This window comes from Hyaena hyaena, unplaced genomic scaffold (assembly GCF_003009895.1).
Source record: "Hyaena hyaena isolate Hyena2069 unplaced genomic scaffold, ASM300989v1 scaffold_240, whole genome shotgun sequence".
NCBI lineage: Eukaryota > Metazoa > Chordata > Mammalia > Carnivora > Hyaenidae > Hyaena > Hyaena hyaena.
The window spans coordinates 2150441-2169082 of record NW_024080873.1 but is presented as its reverse complement, the minus strand read 5'-3'; the positions used below and the strand labels follow the sequence as shown (position 1 = coordinate 2169082).

The following is an 18642-nucleotide window of genomic DNA, read 5'->3' as shown; positions in this document are numbered from 1 at the left end:
TGCAGGATTTGTCTATGTTGGAGAGAGAGCCTCATGAGACACACACACCACCCCCCATCAGCACCGTTCGCTCCCCTCTCCCCCCACACCCCTCCCACCCCATTAACTTAGCGACACTGAACACCCACTTAGTCCAGCTCTCTTACTCTGCCTCTTTCTTTCTTTCTTTTTTTTTACAAATAGTTTATTGTCAAGTTGGTTTCCATATAACACCCAGTGCTCATCCCCGCAAGTGCCCTCCTCCATGCCCATTACCCCCCCTCCCCCACACACCCATCAGTCCTCAGTTACTCTGCCTCTCTTGCTCCAGAACAGCCTTAGCTTCTATCAGGGATTGTGTGCTTGCTGCCCGTAGCCATCCTCGAAAGAACGTTCCAGCACACATGCTGCATGAGCAATTCATAGCGAGGAAAAGACTTGCCGAAAATGATTTGTAGGGCCTCGTTTTTCCTAGTGCTTTCAGGAGAGAAATGGCAGGGAATGTTTTCTTCCGCTTGCCTTTCAGAGGCCTTCTCTTGAATTCTGTGGGTTTGTTGTTGTTGTTGTTTTAACATAAAAACTGAGCTCAGGGTCCAAAGTCCGAGCTGGCATGGCAAGGCACCATGATGCTCTTGCTCTCCCTAGTGGTGCTGCAATGAAAAATCAACTTCTCTGCCTCTTACCTGCATCTTTTGTCCAAGTATATTCAGAGGCCGTGCCAACTTGGTCCTTCTGCATTTGAGCATCAGGCAGCATGACGTATGCCTCTCTCCCTGATGAGACAGGGATGTGGTATCTAAATCTCCATCCCCTTTCACCTGTTCTGCCTCCTATTTCCAGCCAGCCTGGTGATCCTTAGTGATTCTCACTCAAATTACTGGTAATTTGACTAAAAGAGAAAACCACAGAGCTCCTCTGTTCCTCATAACAGGGAGGAAGGCCTTACAGATTGGCCAAACATTTTGACCACCACCTTCGGCCACTGCTCCAGGCCCACCTGAGGCAGCAGAGCTGCCAGGATACCAGTGAATTCACACCCAGCAGTTCATCATTAGTGAGGGAGTGTGAGACCACCTTCCTACCTCCACCCCACTTCCTGCTACCGGAGCTCAGGAGTAACAAGTATGTAGGGTCCATAATTAGGGCTCTGGATCTGGGTGTTACAGCATAGACTGCTGGTAAATTGTTCATTGGATTCAAGGACAAGGGACAGGTACACAGGTCTGTATTCTCACCAGTCGGCTGCCCGTTAAGGGCAACACTACCCTTGTCCCAAGGGCAGAATCCAGCCCCGGCTCAGGAAAGCACAGGACTAAAGGCGCAGCCCCTTGACTCTTCCTGGTTTTGACTCCCATTTACCAGGATTTGACATTATAAACACACGCTGGATACATGCCCCAGATTTCTGAGTAAATTTTTTGAGCTGGGCCACCAGGCTGAGCATTGCGAGAAACGGACTTTCTGTACCCCAAAGACCTGTGAATTGATGCCACGGATTTTCTGTCTCTCAACTCACTCAGAGCTCAGCCTCCTGTGGGGCAGACTATCTTGGAAGGCTCATCCTGAACCAGGAGCTTGCTTACCAGCATGTTAGCCATAGAGAGGCTTCCTAAAGAATTAAGCCTGTCCCCTTGTCTTCACCTACCAAGGCTGCTCTTACAAAATATCCGTAGAATAGGTGGCTTAAATGTCCAAAATTTATCTCTCGAAGTCTGAGATGAAGGTACCAGTCCATCCAACTTCTGCTGAGAGATCTTTTCCTGGATTGCAGATATCCATCTTACTGTGTCCTGACACGATGGAGAGAAGAGGACAAGATCTCTGGTCTCTTCTTATAAGGGCACTAAGCCCACCATGATGACTCCACCCCCATGATCTCATCTAAACCTAATTACCTCCGAAGGCCCTATCTCCAAATACCATCACATTGGAGATGGTTAGGACTCCAACATATGAATTCGTGGGGAAACACAAGTGTTCAACCAATGGCGCCCATAGAGGAAGACAAAGCCCAACTTCTAAAGGCATATACTCTATCCTAACTCATTTGCACACTCCCCAGCTCTCTCTCACAGACAATAAACCTGGGTTGAAGAGAGAACAGAGTACTTTCTTTTTGTCTCTCCCTCTGTGGTGCTACTGACCATGGTTCCATGTTCTCTTGTTCTAAGAAAAATACATAGGCTTGGGGCAACCGGGTGGCTCAGCATGTTAAGCATCTCACCCTTTCGGCTGAGGTCATGGTCTCACGGTTTGTGAGATGGAGCCTCACGTTGGGCTCTGTGCTGATGGCTCAGAGCCTGCTTGGGATTCTCTTTCCCAAAATAAATAAACGGTTTTTTAAAAAAGAAAAAACATAGGCTCCAAAAAATAGAGGCATATTTTCCACATGTAGTGTCAATTCTGGTAAAGTTCCAGCAGCTTTCATTTGTCTAGTTCACGAATATACTAATATTTTGTAGCTTTTAACTTTCTATTGAAGTGTAATTACCTATACAGGAAAGGGTACATGTCATAAAGTTACCGAGCCCACAGAACCAGCCCTCAGGTCAAGACATGGAGAATTGCCAGCCACCAGGGCCCCCTTCCAGTCCCTCCCCATTCATCCCTCCCTCTCAGAGGAACCATCACCCTGACAGCTAACAGCTTAGATTGATGTTATCAGTTTTGGTTTTTCACTTCCAGAGATGAAATCATACAGTATATCCTCTTTTGTGTCTAGCTTCACTTATTCACTATTCATGTTGGTTTCACGTAATTGTCAAAAGTGACTTTTCACTGAGGTATAGATGTGGTTCTTGGGTTTATCTGTGCTTTCCACAAAGACTTTGGGTACTTTCCTTCCCCCTTGGCAAGCACCCTTACCAGCTGCCCCCTGTTCTGTTAACTGGCCTCTCTCTTCCTGCCGCGTCAGTGTGTGAGTTTTAAAAGGCAAAAGATCTCAAGACCACGGAGAGGTCAGAGGCATTATTTAGTTTGGCCAAAGGATGGTGGAAGACGCCCAGGCAGATGCTTCCTGTGGAGGAGCCCCTGGGAGGGCCCACCAAGCAGCCAGAGAACTGCCTCCGGGGCACCTAAATGTGTTTAGCTGATTGAGGTTTTGTTTTTTTTTTTTTTTTTCTTCCTAGGTGTGCCTGAAGCCGAAGTCACTTGGTTCAGGAATAAAAGCAAACTGGGCCCCCCTCACCATCTACACGAGGGCTCCTTGCTGCTCACAGACGTGTCCTCCTCAGATCAGGGCCTCTACTCCTGCAGGACAGCCAACGTGCATGGAGAGCTGACAGAGAGCACGCAGCTGCTGATCCTAGGTAAACACCATGAGGCCAGCTGCCCCTGCTGGACCCCATGGGGGTGGCTGTCTGATCCCCTCTGATCCAATTAAGTACTTAAAAGCAACATCCCTTCCCTTCTCCCCACCTTAGGGCCTTCCAGTAGAAAGAACACAGACTTGGAGGCCAGGCAGACAGCAGTTTGAACCCTGGATCTACCACTTCTTCCCTGTGTGACCTTGGCTGGCTCACTGAGCCTTACTAAGCCTTAAATGCTGGTCTTGACATGGACACCTTTTCAACAAGGACTGCCCACATAGGAGGAGGGGGTCGTCCGCTTGAGCTACGGAAGTAAAGCAGTTATTTTTAATGTCTTCCATGTTCAAGACTTCTTTGAGAATCAAATGAAAGCTATAGATTACCCCCTCCAGAAGAATTCAGACATGCAACATTTTGCATATAATTTTGGGAGGTTCATAGTCTAGCCCACATAAAGTCCACACAGGCATCCCGCTGTCTTAGCCTGCTAGAAGACAACCCCACAAACTGAGTAGCTGATAAACAACGGAAATTTATTTCTCATGCTTCTAGAGGCTGAAAGTCCAGAATCAAGATGCCAAGACCATCTGGTTCTGGTGAAGCCCCTTTCTGGGTTGTAGATGGCTGGCTTCTTGCTGTGTCCTCTCACAGCAGAAGGGACCAGCCAGCTCTCTGGGGTCTCATTTATAAGTGCATTAATTCCCATCATGAGGGCCCTACCTCCCCTCCATCACCTAATAACACCACCAGGACTTCACATATGAATTTGAGAGGACACAAACATTTGGACTATAGCACCCCCAAACAGAAGAACCCCTGGCTAAAGTGTGTAACACAGTTCTTGGCATAACATGGGTATTTAAAAATAACAACTGCTGGGACATCGTCCAGCGTTCCCTGTTGCCCACAGCTGGGCTCAGCCATGTTGCGATCAATAACCCGTTTTTCCCCTAGACTAGGGACCCTGGGCTTATCTTCCCCGTTAGAGTCTGGAACTTAGAGGGATGCCGTAAAAAAGCTTGGTTTTATCTTACCCTTTTTTTTTAAAACAAGTATGAGAGCACTTAAGCTAGTTTTCTCACTAAGAGAAAGCTATCATTCTAAGAAAAAAGAAAACTGCAAGAAATATGAATAGACACACCCAATACGCATGCACACATGCGTGCGCGTGTGCGCACACACACACACACAATAGACTTCCTTTGGGGAAAAATAATTAAACTTTATACTTGTATTTCCATAACCCCAGCTGTTGATGTACCAACAATTTGGGTCTCTAGCCCCTGCCCACTCAGATTTCAGAGAGGCCCAAGCTGGTTTTCATCTCACCAGTGGCTGAATAAACCTCCAGTAATAGAAAGCCCCAGAAAAGCAGTTCAGTGGAGGGTGTCATTTGTCCTGCGCTGGGTCTCATCTGGCTGAGCTGTGTGCGAGGCTGGAGCCCTGGGCCCAGGGACCTCTGCCTCACACTGAGCTACAGTGCTCCACCATGGGGTTCTCCTCCCTCACAAGGCCTGCGTGTCGCCTGTGCTGACAGGGATGAAAGCCTAGGACGTGTAGCTGCTACTGTAGGTCTGCCAGGGAAGTGTGAGCATTCTGTGAGCCAGCTCTGGCAGCTGTGCAACCATAAAACAGCATGACTGTGAACATGTTGCTGGACAAGCATAACATCTTCCCGTTTTAATCAAATGTGATGGGAACAAATCACCATGTAGCCTCTTACGTTTAGGGCTTTTCTTGATCAGAAGCCTTGGTGTATGAATCGAAGTATTTTTAGTTTTATAAGTACTTGATGAGCATAGAAATAATGTCTCTCCCTTTTTTTAATTTTAATAGGCCAAAAATGTGGCTTCCTTTTTAAACAAGGGACTTCACGTATAAAACCGAGGTTTCAGGGCCACCTGGGTGGCTCAGTTGGTTAAGTGTCCAACTTCAACTCACGTCACGATCTCACGGTTTGTGAGTTCAAGCCCCACATTGGGCTCTGTGCTGACAGCTCAGAGCCTGGAGCCTGCTTTAGATTCTGTGTCTCCCTCTCTCTGCGCCTCCCCTGCTCATGCTCGCGCTCTCTCTCTCTCTCTCTCTCTCTCTCTCTCTCTGAAAACTAAATAGGCATTAAAAAAAATTAAAAACTGAGGTTTCATGCCAATACCTGTGATTAATCTGTAGTATGGAGACTTGAAGTGTAATGAGATTTTCATTCATTTACTCCTATAGCCATTGAATGAACATTCATTACATGTAGCCTTTAAATTCCATATCGAGCTTTAGGATAAGTTTAAGAGGTGACCCCTGCCCTCAGAAAATTTACAGTTTCCCTAGAAAGATCAGATGGACATGCACCAAAGAAGAAAAATAGATAAAAGCTGTAAGGGCCTTAGGAGGAGCTGACATTTGGCCTAAGAAGATCCGATGGTTTTGAAGATGTGACATAACCTCCCTTTTATGCTCGTAGTAAACAAGCAAAGGTTTCTTGAGTTAATATTCCAGAAGGAATACTCAGTATTCAATTTCAGTATTCTCAAGAGAGTATTAAAACAGATAAGAAGAGGAAAGTCTAGCTTAGAGTAAACTGCCACCTAAAGTTTCTAAAATCACAGTATCTCAAAGCAGAAAGAGATCTGGGAAATGATGAGATGCCTCATCATTTTATAGACCAGGAAAGTAAGGCTCAGAGGGACTACTTGACTTGCCCAAGGTAGTGAATGACAGAGTCACAGCTCAAAGAGAGGATTCCTGAGCCCACACATGATATCTTCACCCTATACTATATAGATAGTATTGTTAAGTTATATGCAACATATATGAAGACTTTATAATTTTTAAACTATTATATATTTTTTTAATAAAATCTCAAGCTCACCATTATTTTCTATATGTGACAGTCTTTTGTAGTCAAGGCAGAGTAGAGAGAAGGTTTATTTCTGAAGCAGACCCTGGAGCCATAGGGACTTACTTACCACCCTTAGAAGTATCTAACAAGATGACAGGCACATGATAGGCCCTCACTGAACACCAATGAAATGAGCATCAGTTGCAAGAGCAATACTCCTGCTTGTCTTTAGATCCTGACAAGTGCTCTAGAGGCAAAGGAGAGAGTCCGCCCTGGGAGATGCAGGAAGTGGGGAAACAGGATTCTGCTGCTTTTCCTGGAGAACCTCGGGTCACCTCGCCACCAAATTCAATAGGGGCTCGCCCTTTGGTTGTCCAGTGGAAGGGACAGGCAAGCCCATATATTTCTCATTTTTGCCACTTTGGTCTCTGGTTAAATGTGACCTCTGGTGACTTTAGCCCTTCTAAGATTTTGAAGCACAGATCATCCCTGTCCTGCTTATCTGGTCCTTACCTGGGCTTAAAAATCCAGACCACAAAGCAAATTAACTTTATCAGCTTCATAACCACTTTTCTTCATAGAAATAGTCACCTGTAGGCTTCTTTTAAATAAGGGATTCCTGTGGTGATGTGTGTGTATCTGTGGGGACAGTAACAAACTGCTCTAAAGGATGTTGTAAGAGTTAAATGAAGAAAGGAATGAAAACTATTTAACACAGGACTTGGCACATAATAAATGCTGAAGAAGTGTTCGCTTTTTAAAAGTGTTTTTATAATGGTTTAATTTGCCTACACATTTGTAAGAACCCAGTGGTACTGTGTATACAGTGCTATACAGTAAGGAACTCCTAAAAATCAACATACCTGATTCTTATTACTGACCTTATTGTTTGGGGCATCAAATATTAAGCTTGAAATTCAGACTCACCTTGATAGGCACTAGACAATAGTAGTGCTCACCTCACACGTGGACACACATATGTGCACACCCACCTCTCCTTCTCCCCTGAATGCAGCCTTCATGCTTTAACCTGGCTGACTCCCCATCTGCCTTCTCACAGATCCCCCCCGAGTCCCCACACAGTTGGAAGACATCAGGGCCTTACTTTCAGCCACTGGACCGAACCTCCCTTCAGTGCTGACATCTCCTCTGGGAGCACAGCTGGTCCTGGATCCTGGGAATTCCGCTCTCCTTGGTGAGTCCAATTCTCTGGAACGTTGGGCAGAATTCCAGGGCTGGACAGGATTTATGGATTGGTGACTACTTGCAGGTGGGAGGGAGGCAGCGGTAGGGGGTGGCCAACAGGAAATCACTAAATTGCCTACAGAATCCAGACTCACCAGTGGAAACTTGGCTGACTTTCCATGTGAGGTGAGTGTAGATCTTTGTCTGGACTCTAGCTTGTCTAGATTCCAACATGGCTCCTTTCTGAATCCTCTTGGGTGGATGCCACAGTCCAGATCCTCTCAATCAGGTTGACTCGCTAAACAGTAAGTCAAGAGCAGAGCAGTAAAAACAGCTCTTCTATCCCCTCTCCCCTTGCCAACCATACCCCGGGATAACCCCAGGACCCTCACAACTAAATTAGAGCTATAATCAGCCTTCAAGAAGAAAAAAGCTAGACAATTCTATTTAGGCTAGCCTTCTGTAGGTAGGGCCTAAAACCAATCCAGATGGACTTCTCAAAGCAAGTGTTTAGATAACTTTACCAAGTACAACTTCCCTGACACCTGTCACTGGGAATCCTCACCAATTATTGCCCACATGTCTGGTGCCCTCTGGTAGCAGAGAGGTATGCAAAGGCTTCTTGCCCAGGGCCCTTCACATCAGAATCGTGGAGATGCCTCAGGAACCTCTACGCTCCCATCATGACCTCTGGAGGTGGTCATGGTGGAAAAGAAGAATTGTCTGCTATCAAAGACCTTAAGAGGGGCGCCTGGGTGGCTTAGTCAGTTAAGCGTCCGACTTTCGCTTGGGTCATGATCTCGTGGTTCGTGGGTTCGAGCCCCGCGTCGGGCTCTGTGCTGACTGCCCAGAGCCTGGAGCCTGTTTCAGATTCTGTGACTCCCTCTCTCTCTGACCCTCCCCTGCTCACGCTGTCTCTCTCTCTCTCCTAGAAAAAAAAAAAAAAAAAAAGACCTTAAGAAAAAAAGAAAGAAAGAGAAAAAATACCTTAATACCTTACCTTAAAAATAAGACACAGATGCTATGACAAGTAGCTCCAATTCTGTTTCCTATAACTTACATAAACTTGGTGTTGAGTTTTTCCACATCATGTTGATCAGAATTCATAGAAGTTTCAAATTGCTTTTCTGTTGGCTTATAAATGGTAAATGTTTTCCAAATTAATGTGAACACTGTGAGCTTTCTTATTTTAGACTCATCACTAGAGAAATTGTCATAACTATTCATCATAGTCCAGTCATTAGCAGAGTGTGCAGCAATGGTTTATTTTCAAGTTCAATAACCCTTGGGTCACTCAGGTGCCATTCAGCATACTGGAAAAATTAACCTGCTCATATTTTTCCATTATAGTTTTACTTTCTTTCTTCATTATTCTGGAATAATATTTTGTCTTATTGTAGCCATGAGCAATAAGAATTTATTGTGCCTTATGCTGCTGCATTCCATTGCTAGTTTATAGTACTTTGTTACCTTAGACTGGTATTTAAATCAAACAGTTAAGAGACACCTTAACACCCTAATTCACATCCATACTGCTCCATTTGAATGAGACAATGAGTCAGTTACCATAAAGTCCCTAAATGTAACTGCTTAGGCAACATGGACCCTAGCGGTGAATGTTGATGTGAATACAGAGCCAGCGCTATAGAAGTAAAAGGGAGCTACATGGAATTGTGGAGAAGAATTAAGAAATGATGTCAGGCATCAAGGCTCTGAGAAATAGGTCATTTGAAACATACCAGGGCCTAGATATGTTAGTCTAGTTGCTCTTATTTGGACTACTTCCCATCCCCGACTTCTGTTGGTGGCCCTTTAAGACCAGAGTGCATGTTCTAGGTACAAAAATAGGTCAGGGAGGCAATTCTGTCTTGCATTGCTGAGATGGCAAGCATGTCAAATTGTGGAGGGCCTTGGTTATTAGGCTAAGGAAGTAAATTTTCTGTGTGGGAAATGGGGACAGATCTTTGGAGGGTCTTTAAGTAGGAGGATGATATAGTAAAAGTAATATTTGACAGACTTAATCCAATATTCTGTAAGAGTAACTAATAGAGCAATTCAAGGAAGAAAACCTATTTTGTGAGTAACAGATGTTCTAGACTGGGATGGAAATATGGGGCAAAGAGACTGTTAATTGCCCCTTCCACAACTTACACATCTCCAATTTCATCGGCCCAGGCACTGCCTTGGAATTCATTTTAACATTCCCATGAAGCATGGTGGAGTTGATATATAGGATGAAAGTCATTTGTCAACCCTGTTGTATCCGGTAAATGGTGACATTCCTGTGTATGTATTTCTCCCATCTAGTAGATTGGTTGGCTGTGTCAGATTCAGAGAACTTCATGGCTCTGTGGCATAAGGACAGTAACGCATGGGCCTTGATTCTCATGTTTTCATGGAAGAAGGAAAAAAGGGAGATTTGAGGTTTTTCAAAGCTATATATCTGAGCTAACTCTTCTTGGTTAAGACTCAAGTGTTGAGATTCCCAGCAGGTGGGCTATTTCAATAATGACTATTTTAGTTGACAGACACTCTGACATTGATTTCATTTCAAGCCACTGCTAGAACTTTCAAGAAGGAATGTTGATTGAGCAACATGTACATGGGCCTATGTGGGCCTCAGTTTCCATAACTGTAAGTGAAGACTTGGGACCAGTGAGTCTCCTGTTGCTCTCACACTCTTTGTTGTATGGCACAGATTTGGAAAATGCCCAGTAGAGGCTCGGCCATGCAGAGTGGACCCAACCTAACCAGATTCATTGTCCTAGGCAAGATGGCTGCTAATTTTCTTTGCCCTTATTTTATAGCTGTCCTTGGTGCTGGGAGGCCTGATCTGTGCTGTGCCAGTGCTGTGTGTGGAGGGCAAGGCCCATGCCACCCCCTTTACTGGTCCAGGTCTAGGGCTCAGAGCTCCAATTTTAGAGCAGCAGTATCCCAGGCCTCCCTGCAGCACCTGCACCTTTGTGCAGCCCTTCTGTTAAAAATATTTCTTTGGTTGCTAAGGCTCGAAATTAATATTTCTCACAGTATCATTTATAGGGCATTAACATTGGTATAATATAAAAAAGAAACTTTTGTTGAAGTTTCTGTTAGAAAAGCAGTAAATCTTCGTTGTAGAACAATTAAAAATAGCAAAAATTAAGAAACTAAAAATTATCTATAATTGCTTAGCCTAGATAAAATGAGTGTAAATATCTTTTTCCTAGTCATGAATATACACATTATACATATCTTTTGTCTACCATGAAATCATACTCTATATGCTGCTTGCAACTTTTTTCACTAACTGGTATATGGCAATTATCTTTCCATGTCTCTAAATATTCTTCTATAATTTTAACTTTGAGGGCCGTATTGGTAGGAGGTATCATACATTCAACCAACTCTCTAATGCTGAACTTTTAGATTCTTTGCAGTCTTTTATATAATATAAAAACATAGATGTGGTGAATATTCTGAAAATTTTGGGGTACACCTCTCAGCATAAATTTCCAGAAGTGGAATTATTATGTCAAAAGTTTTGTATATTTTACTTTTTGTTCTTTTCAAATGCCCTCTGAAAAAGTTTTACCTATTTGTATATGCACAGTACATGTGAGAATTCTCACTTCCCTAAAATATTACCTATAGTATATATGAGCAAGAGTTTTCATATTTATTTTAATTGAATACACAATAGTATATAATACAATATAAAAATTATTTAAAATTTTTCTTTAGTTATGATTTTTAAGAATTCTTGTTTTTAATTTTTATGAATCATTTGCATTCATTTATGAGTTGCCTGTTCAGGTCCTTTTCTCATTTATTGAAAGAAATTTATCTTATTTTAATGATTTGTAAAACAAAGCACATATTTATATATGCTTGATGTATATTTGACATAAAAGTTTTTAACAGCCTTGTTGAGAGATAACTGGCATTGGTATAAATAAATAAAACACATTTTAAGTCTAAAACTTGATGTTTTGATACATAGATAAATCCATTAAACCATCACGACAGTCAACATCATGAACATACTCATCATCCCCCAAAAGTTACTTTTACGCAATCGTGCCTTCATGCCCTTGCCCCACCCCTCATCTACCCCCGGCAACCACCAATCTGCTCTCAGTATAGATTAAATTGTATTTCTAGAATGTTTTCTAAAAAGACTCCTACTGTAGGGAGAATGGCTTCTTTTACCCAGGATAATTATTTTGGCATTCATCCATAGTGTAACATGCATCAACAGCACACCCTTTTGTCAACTAGTGTTCCATTGTACACATAGACTACTGTTGGTTTAATCACCCACTTGTTGAGGGACAGAATGGTCATTTCCCATTTCTGGTTGTTACAAATGAAAATGCTATTCATGTACCCTTCTTTGTAGGGACACACTCTTTCATCTCTCTTGATTAAATATCTAAAAGCGAAAGAGCTTACATCATAAGTAGGTGTTTGTTTAACATTTTAAGAAACAGCCAGACTGTTTTTTAAAGCACTTGTACTACTTTACGTTCCCACTGGCAGTATCAGACAGTTCTAGTTTCTCCACATCCTCAGCAACACTGGCTATAGTCAGTCTTTAATTTTAGACATTCTCCTGGGTCTGTAGTAATTTCTTGTTGCGCTTTTAATGTGTATTTTCCTAATGGCTAATAGTGTTGAGCATCTTTCCATGTGCTATTTGCCATTCTGATTCCTTCTCTGATGAAGGGTCTATGCAGTTTTCTTCCGTGGTTTTTTTTTTTAATTGGGTTGTTTACTTACTGAATTTTGAGAGTTCTCCATCTACCTTAAAGGCAAGTCTTTTATTAGATACGTAAGTCTTCAAATATCTTGTCCCAGTTGGTGGATATTTTTTTTTTTACTCTTTGAGTGACTTTCAAAGAGCAGAAGATTTTAATTTTGATGAAGTCCCACCTATTATTTTTTTTTCTTTTGTGGATGGCTCTTTTGTGGTTGCATTTAAGAAATTTGCCTACTCCAGGGCCCCAAAGATTTTCTTCCATGTTTTCTTCGAGAGATTTATATCCTTATTATATGGATTTAGGTTTTACATTTAGGTCTATGCTTTCTTTTGAGTTTCTTTTTAACAAGGGCATGAGATATACATTGAAGTTCACTCTTATGCATATGGTTACCCAACTCATTCCACTACCATTTATTGAAAAGATTATTCTTTCTCCACCGAATTGCCTTGGCACCTTTGTGGAAAATCAGTTGTCATTATACGTGTGGGTATATTTCCAGACTATTCTGTTTCAGTGATATATTTGTCTCTTTACACCAATACCACACGTATTTATAGTCTCTTTACACCAATACCACATTCTACCCAACACCATATGAATCATGAGGTTTTCCAGTCTGGCCAGTAGGAACAGGTGCTATTCTGTACCCTGTGCGAGCACCAGAAACTGCTGCCTCTAATTCTTTCCCTTTTCCCTGCCGCTGGTGGGTCTTTGCATGCATGTGCTGATGTGGATTCTACTGAATATTCAAGGGGGGTATCTAATGCAGATTTCTGGAATTTGTTTATTCATTCAATCTCGCCCTCTCCCCAACCTCCTCTGTGGTTCTCTCTTCTCTGATAGTCCATTCTGTGAACTCAAGCCACCTTGATCTCCCATGCTTGCAGCTCCCTCCCCTAAACCCTGGAGTCCACTGGGCTGCACCTCATTTTTCCTGTGTTGCAGCCTGGAAAGGCTCTAAGCTGGGGAAACGTAGGGCTTACCTTGTTTTATTGCCCATTTCTCAGCGATCAGTGACCTTCATTGACAACCATTGCTTTATACATTTTGTTTATTTTTTAATATTTTAAGCAGGAGAGTAAATTCATTCTTTTACTCCCTTTTGCTCAGAAATAGGCATACATATATATGCAAGATATGTGTATATGTGAGTGCCTGTAGATATATATACACACACATATATATATTATGTGTATGTTTTAAATATTTGCCTAGACTAAGCTGATACCCAAATCTGGTGATCACGTCCTAGAATTATTGCACAAACACTTTTAAGAGATAATGTTTTGTTTTGTTTTGTTTTGTTTTTAATAGTTTATTGTCAAGTTGGTTTCCTAAGAGAGAATGTTTTGCACACTTGGCAAACTATAGTCCCTGGGCCGAATCTAGGTCACCACTTGTAAAGTTTTATTGGCACACAGCCACACCCATTTATTTACCCATGTATTGTCTATGGCTCTTTTCATACCATAATGGCAGAGTCAAAAGCTTGTGACAGAAACCCTATGGCCCAGAAGCCATATGCCATATGTAATGCCCCAGGTAAAGACACTCCTCCTGATATCTCTACTGGAAACCCATGTTACGCTAGTCCCACAGAGCCAAACAGCACAACCTTTTCTCATGCCTTGTGATTCACCAAGAGAAGAGAGATGCAGGCATTCCAACCTGGGTTTGCAAAGTAAAGTTTTTCCACGAAAGAGGTCATTGTGCCTGGCCGTTCTCCCCAGCCGGGGGGCTCAAGGGTCATAGCCAACACACACAATAGAATCTTAGCAGTGTCAGCGTACAGCCCAGCCTTGCGTAGATAACGGCCCCACCTCTCAGAGCCCTCAGGCCCTGGAGAAGCCAGGCAGGGAGGCCAAGGGCCACATACCACAGCCAGGCAGTAGTGTTTTCCTTCTGGCCGCCCGAGAACAGGCAGCCTGCACATTTTCTTCTCTGTTTATTTGAAGTGCTGAGAATTGCAAAGCCTGGCTGGCATAGATGCAGTTGCTCCAAATCCTACCACCTCAGTGAGGGAGCTATAGCTGGAATATATGGGACCCAGGTCTAGAGTCTCAGGTGGAGTTTATATTGTTCGCATGCAAACCCCTCAAGGTAGGAGGATGTTTCAGCAAACAGTTGGATAAATATTAATGTTTAAAGTTGAAAGCCTTGGTAGAGGGCCTAAGAAGGGAATATCTCAAAGACCAGTCAATTTGCTCATTGAATAAATCTTTGTTGAGCATCTGTTAGGTGCCAGACACTGTGGTAGGGCCAGGGACACACAGGAAATAGCATAGACAAATCTCACTCTCACTCATTCAAGAAAAATTATTGAGCATTTACTCTGCATGAGGCATGAATCTGGATCTGAAGAAACAGTAATGAAACAGATTAACCTGTGCCCCCATGTGATCTGAATTCTGGCAGGGGTCCTTTCAGTCTGGTGGGGAAGTAAGAAGTAAGTAAATAAGTAAGAAGACTGTGATCAAAAGAGTAAGAACTGGTGCTTTGGGGACACTTGAGGAGGGGATATTTGCACTGAGATTGGAAGAGTAGCTGGAAGTTACAAGAGAGCATTCCAGACAGAGAAGTTCCAAAGGAACCAGCGGCGGTTCTGAAGCAAGAAAGTCTAGAGTATTTGAGGAAGTGTCACAGCCGTCACTAAGGGCAGAGTGGCCTCAGATGATGCTAAAGAGAGAGGCATTGCTGGTACCCTGTGAGCCCTGGTAAGGCTTTCACACTTTGCACTAAATGCAACAGGAAGTCTCTGAATGGTTTAAAAACAGGAGAGAAACATCATCTCATTTGTGTTTTTAAGAGCTTGTTGGGTTACTGTGAAGGGGATGGGCTCTAGGGAAGAGACTAGAGGGAGTCAACCATTCAGGAAGTATTCCAGGTAAGAGATAAGCATGGCTGAGAGTAGAGAGCTAGAGAGAATGGAAAGAAGTGAACTAATTCAGGGACATGGAGGAGATAACACTGATAGGACTTGGTAAATAGGTTAACATGGGGGGGTCGGGGAGCAATAGTAGTCCATTGCAATTCTCAGTAAAGCTCATGTACCTCCTATTTGATGATGATACATTTCAGACCAGTCAAGTCAACATGTTGGAATAAAATGGAGAACTACCTAGGCGTGCAGCTGCAGAAAGCATTGTTATAAAGAGGACAGTCAAAGCTTCTATTAGTAAATCCTGGTTCATTTCCTTAACACTCCTGTCCAGTTTCCATTAGATGCTAGGTCTTGCGCCTTCTCCCAGCCTTGTAGGATCTCAGAAGCAGTAGAAAAGAGAGAAAAGTCAGTCATGTGTGAGAAAATCTCTGAAGAGTTGCAGAAAAAGCCAAAGGGAACAGGGGACTGAGGACCCCTTTCTTTGACGAAGGGAAAAACAGAGGGCTTCAGAGAAGAACTGTTCATACTCAGTCTTAAATGATGAAGAAAAGCATTCCAAGCACTGATGCAATAGGCACGTACTTACTGAGTCCCTTCTATGTTCTGGGCACCATTGAAGGCACTGGGGATGTAGAAGAGAACAAAATAAAAATCCTTTCTCTCACATAGTTTTCATTGTACTAAGGGAAATAGAAAATAAACACAATGACGTAAATGACATAGTATATTAGAAGGCATGGAAAGTGGAGTATATTAGATAAGTGCTATGGAAAAAAAATAGAGTAAGAAAGATGGAAAGTGCCGATATGGGAACAAGGATGCAATTTTAAATTAGATTGGCAGGAGAAGGCTCACAAAGAAAGTAATCTTTGAGCAAAGACTTGACAGTGAGCTATTGAGCTTTGCATATGTCTGGAAGGAGAGAAGAGGGGAGGGGAGGGGAGAGAAGAGAAGTGAAGGGAAGGGGCGAGGAGGGAAAGCAGTGAAAGAACCAATGTGAAGTCCTTGAGGCAGGGACATACCTACTGTGTGCAAGCAACAACAAAGAGGCTAGTGTAGTGTGGCAGGAATGGAGTCATCCAGGTTGTGTATGAGAGAGAATATCAGAGATGTAACAAGGCTGAGGCCAAATTGTGTAAGGCCTTGTAAATGGTCATGTTAAAATAACAGTGATAGAAAAAACTATAAATGCCCAAATTTATAAACAGACTCAATATCGCATTGAGCATCATGGGCTTTTCCAGGATTAGGCAAGGGCAGGCAGAAGTGATTTCTTTTATTGGAAACCATGTGGCCAGCTGAATGTTATATAGCTGACTCTAGTAAAACAGAGGTTTATCAGGCTGGCTCTGGTACAAGCCAATATTGCTGACTTAATTTGACTCACATGTGTTGGGCACCTGCTACATCTACCTGGCCCAGAGCTGGGCTTCTACAGACACGTGCCTGGCCATTTCCTTCATCAATGAAGATGTTCCCAATTGCACTAGAGTCACTGAGAAGTTAAAAAAAAAAAAAATGTCCTAGGGGCATCTGGGTGGCTCAGTCAGTTAAGCATCTGACTTCAGCTCAGATCATGATCTCACAGCTCATGAGTTTGAGCCCCCAGTTGGGCTTTCTGCTATCAGTACAGAGCCTGCTTGAGATCCTCTGTCTCCCCCTCTTTACCCCCACCCCTGCACACATGCGCTCTATCTCAAAAACTAATAAACATCTTAAAAATAAAATATAAATGTCCTACCCGCAACCAATTAACACAGAATCTCTGGAGGTGAGGGTAGGCATCAGTCCTTTTGAAAACTGATTCTCAGAGCTTGAATGGACTTTAAAAGTCACTTCTTCATCCCTTTCTACTCATGCAGAGACTGATATGGGGAGATGGTAGGCTTTATCATTTAGGAAATTGTAACCTGGTCTTCAAGCCTCCTTGCTATTGAGACCTACCCTCTACATTTATCCTTCCATCTCATTCCTATCTCAAATGATTCCTCCATTCCAGTCAAAATGTTCCCTAGTCATTTCGATGGTTTTAAGCCTTCCTTTTCTGGAATACCCTCTCTTCACCCTTCCTTTCTAGCTATATCCTAGAAGTCTTCAAGACACAGTTCAAGCCATTTTGTGAAGCCTTCGTGCAGTGCTCCAGCCCAAACTGGTCTCTCCTTGCTGACCTCCTGAGGCATCTACTCTAGACCAGGGTTGGGCAAACTTTTTCTGTAAAGGACCAGATAGGAAGGAAGTACTTTGTGCATTGAGAACCATAAGGTGACTATTACAAGGACTCAACTTTAAGGTGTCAACAACCATAGACAATAAGAAACAAACGAGTATAACTCTGATCCAATAAAATTTTATTTACAAGAATTCAGGCCGTAGGTGAATGGTCAACCCCTTCTCTAGATCACTGATAGGACACTGAGCTTTCCACATTTTCTGTTATTAAAGGTATTTCCCATCTGTGTCAGGTCTCCCAACTAGATTCTAGGTCCAGAGAGAAAAGAGGCTTTATGAATAGTCTCAGGTGACTTAAAACAGGGTTAGGTAGCAAGGCCTTGGCTGAGAAAGCCTCCTGAGTCATTTCCATCTCATTTCTATTACAATTATAACTTTATCATCTGTCCCACATACTTCCACCCTCGCCCCACCCTCTACACTTCCTGATTATTCTGGTACAGATTGGATCAAGCACTTCCTGCACCCCATTATGAGGCAATTCACACAGCAATAGTCAGTGAGTACCCTTGGCCACATCTGTTGGGAAGCCACTTTTCATAGGATTGTTCGGAAAACTGAGGTCGTCACTGTTTCCTCTCTAAAGATAGCTGTGGGAACAGCAAGTTCTGATGGCCAACAGTTAGGTAAAAAATTAATCCACATTAGGGGTCCGCCCCATCAGAAATTACAGACATGGGAGGAAAAGTGGTGCAGTGAAAAAGAAGTCTAGCATACTTGATGAAGAGAAGGAAAGAAGAGAAATTTATCCTGACCCTCTTTGAAGAGACATGAGTTGGCATCTGTTTCCTCATTTATATTGAAAGCCTGAGGTTTTATGTCACAAGGAAAATGCTTTTGATTTCCTATAGCTTTGCCCACAAAAGGAATATGCTTTGCTATTAAGAAGAAAGGTCAGCATTTGTGGTTGTTATGGCCCATGCTTATACCCTTTTGTCTTTTCTTTTTAATAAAATCCAAAGTAGAGAATAGAGACCCCATAGGCACTCCAGGAAGCTCTGTAGCACATATACTATAAAACTGACTCAGTATTTCAGAGGGCATTTATGAGGAAGCCACAGGAAGGAGCACTGCGGTTCTTTAGATTGGAGTGAACATCCATAAATTTAAAAAGACACCAGAGCATAAGTGACACTTAAAATAGTTAGACACAGAAAGCGAGGCAGTAAATCTCCCTGCCTGGCCACTGTTCCGAGCCACAGCAAGTATCCAGGCATGAGCTTATTTTAAGACTCCAAGTAGTCAGGAAATGGAGACCTTGAGAAACTTACACTTGCCCCTGCCCTTTCCTGGCACAAGGACACAGTTCGCAGGCCCCTCTGCCCTCCCAACCTTGTTTAACAGGAGTGACGTGAATGAGTCGGATGTCCCAGAAATAGACAGGTATTGAAAGTCCATCAGTGGGAAAATGAGGATCTCTCCACCTTACCTAATAAATCCTTCCTCAACCCTGAACTGGCTTTTGAAAATACCGACTCTGGTTCC

At 42.9% G+C, this 18642-nt stretch overlaps 1 protein-coding gene across 1 annotated transcript in view; it reads left to right on the top strand.

Annotated features, from left to right (window-relative positions):
• Positions 1–18642, top strand: part of ADAMTSL1 (ADAMTS like 1) — a gene marked incomplete at its 5' end in the record, with an annotated part of 328947 nt that overhangs the window by 247221 nt on the left and 63084 nt on the right. The window contains 2 exons of the mRNA XM_039244420.1: positions 3108–3287; positions 7181–7315. Of these exons, the coding sequence (XP_039100351.1) occupies positions 3108–3287; positions 7181–7315 (315 nt within the window). The remainder of the gene's footprint in view (positions 1–3107; positions 3288–7180; positions 7316–18642) is intronic.